Consider the following 6,731-nt stretch of genomic DNA (forward strand, 5'->3'; position numbering starts at 1 on the left):
TATATTGGTTTGCCAGGGATTTTGAATTCATTTTTTCTTAAAAGTACAGTATTTCATTCTGGCATTCAAGTGACAGATGTTTTAAGGGCCTTGACTGTGATAATTTATTTGATTGATTGTTGTTTCATTTTTCTGCATATAAGTTCAGCTCCGATACTTGCTTCAGCCTTGCGTAAGACTGTTTATATAAAGTACAGTGTTGGATCTACACAAACAGGTTTTATTGCTCTGAACACAGAGCATTTAATTTTTTTTATGGTTTCTGTTTGTATGTTTTGTTGTATTTGTCTGACAATTGCCAAAGGCAAGGAATAAATTACCAAAAGGACAGTTAACTAACTGAAATGATAGGCTCCCAGGTTATTTGCACTGTATATCAATGACTAGTCACTTATACATTTTGAAAGATTAATTTTATTCAAAGAGACTTTTAATGACAGCAAATGGCAGTTGAAATGCAAAGAAATGGCGAAGATTTATAGTCAACTAACTAAATTTTGACATCCGCAAGTAATATTGCAGTCACATGTAAAAATAGCAGCTTTTATGAATTGACAGGTGATGTATATATACGGGTTTTGTAGCTGAAAAATGTTGTCAATAGTAATATGAAATAATTTTTCTATTTCATAATATTCAATAGACAGTGATTTTAGAAATGCTACGCAAAGCTTACCTAAACCAAAACATATTAATCATTGCCAAAATCCTAAGAGAAACCTAGAAAATTTAAAAAGGCTATGTAACTAAAAGAGATTATTAAATATGTGTAGTAACCAACTGTGGCCTGAAGACACTCAACTATGGCTCTAATGACAACTGGCAAGTCTCCCAGTTTAACAGCCAAACAAGAAACACACACCAGTTGTCGTTGCCATTCTCTCGAAACAGTCAATTAAGATGCATTGGAATTAATTAAAATGAAACAAAATTGTGAAAAAACATCAGTTAAATAACAAATGGCATAGTGAGAAACAATCAATTTTTTAAACAGAACAAATTAAATAACATACTTTTTTTTCCCATGGGTATTCACTCAGTGATTCACTGCCAGCTATTATATCTGGGTAATAAAATATTATTGTATTATTACATACTACATAAATTTATATTAATCTATGGATCAGGTGTTTTGAACATTTACACAATTGCCTGATAACACAGCTGTAGAAAAAAGAGAGATAAGTCAGAACACATTCTACCTTAAATAATCACTGATTAAATATAATTCACCATTATTTTCAAAATGGAACAGACACAAAGATTTGACACTGCATTTACAAAATTGGAAATATTCTGTGTTTACAACCAAATGATAAATGCAATCAATCAGTTTAACACCAGAACTTTGCTGGGAGGAGTGAATGGAATAAACTCACAATTCCTATTGAGAGTTAGGTACCAGTAACATTTCTGACTTTATTAAAACTAAGAAAATGCATTGGAAGTCATAATTCAGTGTTGAAAGTTTAATGGTCACTATTAACTATTTCATCACCATTCTGCATACTCAACATCTCCTTAAATATTTCAATCTTGGGTGTCTGTGTGATGATGATGCATGTTCACCAGGCTGTTAACAAAACCTTTATCTGAGCAGGCAAATGGGTAATGACCATACAGAGACCAAACTGGGTCAAATGCATATGAAAGTTTAAGTTTAAGACAACATTTAACATAGATGACAACAGGCATAGCAACAGTAAAATACGAAGAAACTGAAGGCAGACAATTTAATAAAGTCTCCGCCCAACTGTCTATTTGGTGCACTCTATGTAGACGGACAAGGACAAAAGTACTTTATCAAACTGTTCCCCTCCTTTTCTTGTTGCAGAGGATGCAGACACTCCTAATCGTGTGCACTCAGTGTGAGGAGGTTTTGGTCAAACATTTCAAGGCCTCCAGATGAAAAGAATGAGATGGAAACAGGATGCCAGCACTCAAGAGGACTTGTGTTCAAACACGTAGTAGCGATACATGATACCAACAACAGCTGCAGCAATAGCAGGTATCAACCACATGGTCCAGGAGCTGAAAAAAATTAATAAAAAAATAAATCACATAAATTTTTCTAGCCAGTGCAATTAAAAAAGGACAATACAATCACATAACAATAACAAAATGATAAAGATATTTAATATATGATTTAAAAATATAATATTTAATACAGTTATGTCACTGCTTTTTTATTTGTGAATTTAGCAGTGTTTATATTGATAATTTAAAAGAAATCTGCGACAAAAACATATTTAATCATTTGCAGAGAAAAAATTAGTTTTTTATACACATACAGCAAATCATTAACAATTTTCTATTTCAAGAAACTTTTTCTGAGCTGTCAATACTGAAAGAGGACTTTGTTCACTACAAACTGCAGTGACCAATGTCCAAGATACTTAACTTTTTGGTACATATGAACACAAATGTGAAAACTATAAACAATGAGCCTGACACACGATGTTCATGATGATGACTCACCTGTACTCTCCTGAATTTGTGACATGGACGTCGTCCTGCAGAAAAAAAAGAAAAAAGACACAAACTAAAAATTGATATTGTGTGATTTAGACACAAACCAGACACTTTACAACACAGACACATCTTTACAAATCATTGATTTTTCTATTGTAGTTAAGACAAAATCAGACAAAAAGACAATGGAGCTCACCTTTGTGTTCTCTTTTTTCCTGTCATCCTACAAAGAAATTGAAGACATTAGTATACAAGTTAAGTCTGTTTCTCAGGTAGTCCGTAGTTGATCAAAACTCAAATGTATTCATGTGTGTTACCAGGTTAATATTCATTATATGAATTCTAAACCTGGACTATGAAGCATGTACAAACAACAACCATTCCTCTTGTTGATAATCACATCATGATCATTGACACATGTTTTCATTCAGCAATCATGATTTGAGAAAAACGGGACTGGTTAAAGAACCAGAAAGCTGATAATCATAAAAATCATGCAATCCTTTGTGGAAGGTTGTATCCACTGGATTGAAAATGATGAGTTGAATGTTTTGTGTGGTGTGTTGCCAGTTCCAATCAAAGGCTGAGAAGAAAAACTTATTGGAAAGATTTCAGTAATAGAAATCAGTCCCTAGAAAACCAGAGCAATAATCATCAGAACAAGAGGAAAGCAGGGACAAATTCAATCTTCAACAGTCTCATGAATTTTCCAATTGAATTTTGTTTAATTTATACATGTAATTCATGTTTAGGTTCTTATTTTTGCAAAGCAGTATGTTTGAAATAAGCACACCAAGATATTGACACAGCAACATTTGGGGGCAAAGGAAAACTGTTTCTATGTTAAAACTAATACAATGTTATCTGGATAATTACTGAGGAAGACAATATACTTTGCCTTTTTAAAACACAATTTACATAACAAATAGAAAAGCTGGAAATTTTAAAACTTTCTTTGAATGTTCAATTTTCTCTGTTGTCATATCTCACTTTCTGCCATTGTTTGCTGTAGGAGGGGACCCTATTGTCAGTTAAAGGATAGGTTCACAATGTCTTTAAATTTATCTTAAAGCAATTTATTTGCCCATATTATATAAACAGGTTTTGCTCGTTGTAATCATTCCTCTTATTTATACTGACCAGTAAGACATTCCTTCCCGAAGTGCTTTCAGTACAAGTGATGGGGAACAAAATTGTCAGTCAGTTTTCTATGTAAAAATGCACTGTGGCATTAAACTAAAGAAAAACAGACTTCAGTAGTCTGAATTAATCAAATGAACTAGTAGTCTTCAAAAGTCAGTTTGTTTAATCCCAAAATTCATTTTTGTGTTCCTCAAGACTGGGTTTCTGCCAGCCACTCCTCCATGCAGACTAGATATATATGGTGTGCTGTCCTTCTGACATGACATCCAACTGCAGCAATAATTTAGCTGGATGACCATCACTCAATAGTGCCATATCATTTCTTAATGAATGGAAGAAAACCAGGAAATAACAAAAACTGAATGCTGAGACTGAATGGGACATAGGAGAGGTATAAAAAAAAAAAAAAAAAACCTTAAAATTGTGCCTTAGCTACAGCCTTTAGCATTCAGGTAACAAAAGATTTGGATACAGAACTAGTACTCACATGACCATATTGTCTAAAGGATGTTACAGAGCAGTTTCAATTAGAATTTTCCATTCAAATTATTGCATGACACCCTCTTGCGACTCCAAGCAACTTTTTGTGCAACAAATGGTCACCTTTTTCTCAAAGAGGTTTGGTGACACCGATTAATTGTTCTGTTTTATTAGGTTAGATTTATGCCATGATAATAACTTGTGAGATATTGAACTTCAATATTCTACAGAGGGATGTGGACATCCCTAAAGACACCAGGTCTTTTCCTCTTACCATGTGAAGCTCCCCAATGTAGTACTGCTGGAGCATCTCCCTGGCATCTGTGGAATGACCCACATCCTCAAAGCTTTCTGTGGCGTCTGCACCAGCCTGCTCCAGCAAAACCTCCTCACCTCCTGGATGCTGGAATCATAGAGTGGGGTTAACGCAATGTTGAGCTAGCTGATTTCCCCCGCACTCAGAATGTGATACAGTTCATTTCTATGCTTAAATTGAAGAAGCAATGAAATCTCTACCCTTGAAATCACAGGCAAGTTAGTGAAAAGTACCACTACAGTCTTTCATTGGCTTAAAGTACCAAAGCATATTTACTCAAGTATTGTACATGACATTTTTTTGGGGTATTTCACAGTCCTTGAGCATTTCCCTGGTATTCTTCTTCATACGCATTTTAGGGGGGAACATTATTCTGCTTTTCTCTTTCCGTTTTACTTTGCAGATGGGATTTTACATGCAAAACATTTGACCAGCTTCTGAAAATACAATGTATTCTTATAAGTTAAACAACTCAATTGTGTATACAGCAGTTAACATTAGCTCCGCTACAAGAAGCTACAGCATTAAAATGCACATGTTAAACAACATGTTAAAACGATCTAAAATATCAATCCAATTATATTATGTTATGTTTTTTGGACCCTGAGAAGGGCAGTTCTTTAAATAACTTACACTTTGATTTATAATACGTCCGTAAACTGTTAAAGTTGCGAATGCAGAATTTCTATTTGTAATGGAAATACTGTTTTGTTTTAACAAAGTGGTACTAATTTATGTAATGGATCAGAGTACTTCTTTCAGCACTGGTGTTTTCAAAGTTGCTTATATAGCCTACTGCTGCTAATATTAGAGTTGTATTAGCTAGGTTAAACATATGGACCAGGATCACCAACATGCAACTTTTACAGTTAGTTTAAGTTACCGGTAGTAGCTACAATTAATGCTAGATTGACAACAATGTTGCTGTTAAGGCTACTATTATGAAAACGGTGGGCAACAGCTAACTTATTAGCCAACGTTGGCTATTATAACTATTAGCTAACCGTTCACGATAACTAAAAATTAAAGTGACTAGAAGTTTTAGCCAAATGTTGCTTGACGTATCCTGTTTTCATCCTGAGGTAACTTCAGTTCGTGACTTTATACCGATTTGGTTTAATGTGGGACAGTGACAGCTTGAAGGAAGACAGTCAGCAAGGACATAAATACATAACGCTAACAATACGTTTCGTAAGTCCAGGAAGTAGTCTTGGCCCGAAATGAGGTAACCAAAAGCTTAGACGTAACGTTGCCTCCAGCTGAAAGAAAGTGTTTCTTACCTCTTCAAGGAAACTTGTGATGTCGTATACTTTATCGTTGATGATGAGCCATGTGTCATTGCTCATATTGTGCAATCTTATTTCTTCTAACGTGTAATATTTTTCATCACTTCCTACTGTATCGCCATTTTCCTCGCCGTTGGTCTTATTAGCAGATCCATTGTCTGTATTAATGAGGTTGTCGTTAATTTCTTCACCCATTCTAACGTTAATGTGAGTAACTATATCGACTGAGCAGCTAGCTAACGTTAGCTTCTGTGAGCCAGGTATGGATGGATGTAACGCTAGCTACGTCTAGATCAGTTTCCACTCTGTTTGAATAAAACTAGCAGTGCTCAGAAAACTCCAAATTACACTACAGAAAAGGGACGTTATAAAAAGTGCTCAAATGCTAAACACTGCTGTGTTACGAAATACAAAACGGCCTAACCCGGCACATCAGCAGACATGTGAAACAGACCAATGACATGCGTGTTATTTTAGCATAAAGCTGAAACACGACAACTGACCAATGAAAATGTGACTACCAGCATGGTGACCAATCAGGGTCTACCACTTGATGATCATGAGACGGTGGATTTTGCAAAGGTTGTCAACTGTGCGCTGTAAATGCGCATATGAGCTTTTTCAATGTTTGTTGAATGGTTAAAATGCACGACAATAATTAACCAGTTTCAATTGCCAAGACCAATTGTCAAAACGAGAGTGGAAAATGATCTGGACCGATTTGCATCAAACTTGGTGGAGGAATGGGGCATGGGCCAGGGAACAGCCCATTTAATTTCTAGTCACTTTCTCAGGTTCTCAGGAAATAACGCATGGAACTTGATGTAAAGAATCAAACATATTTATGGTTTTGAGATCTACGAGTTAGTGCAATTTGGTCCATATCCAGATAATAATCCGGATCTGGTGGAAGAAAATGTAGGATTGTTTGGCATTGGTGAAAGTAGTTTGGCAATGGACTGGCAAATTATATTGCTGGCTTGCAATAACTCATGGCTGGGTACATAATGTAAAACTGTATGTTGTATAAATTT

The 6,731-nt window shown here is 35.1% G+C and overlaps 1 protein-coding gene across 1 annotated transcript; it reads right to left on the minus strand.

Annotated features, from left to right (window-relative positions):
* Positions 1-394: 394 nt before the first annotated feature.
* On the minus strand, positions 395-6,157 carry LOC111236599 (cytochrome b5-like). The gene is made up of 5 exons (XM_022765402.1): positions 5,692-6,157; positions 4,370-4,498; positions 2,669-2,695; positions 2,479-2,513; positions 395-2,031 (listed from the first exon to the last, which is right to left on the minus strand). Exons 1-5 carry the CDS (start codon positions 5,890-5,892, stop codon positions 1,941-1,943), a joined length of 483 nt encoding a protein of 160 aa, XP_022621123.1. The 5' UTR covers positions 5,893-6,157; the 3' UTR covers positions 395-1,940.
* Positions 6,158-6,731: the final 574 nt, after the last annotated feature.

This window comes from Seriola dumerili, unplaced genomic scaffold (assembly GCF_002260705.1).
Source record: "Seriola dumerili isolate Sdu_G_001 unplaced genomic scaffold, Sdu_1.0 BDQW01000674.1, whole genome shotgun sequence".
NCBI lineage: Eukaryota > Metazoa > Chordata > Actinopteri > Carangiformes > Carangidae > Seriola > Seriola dumerili.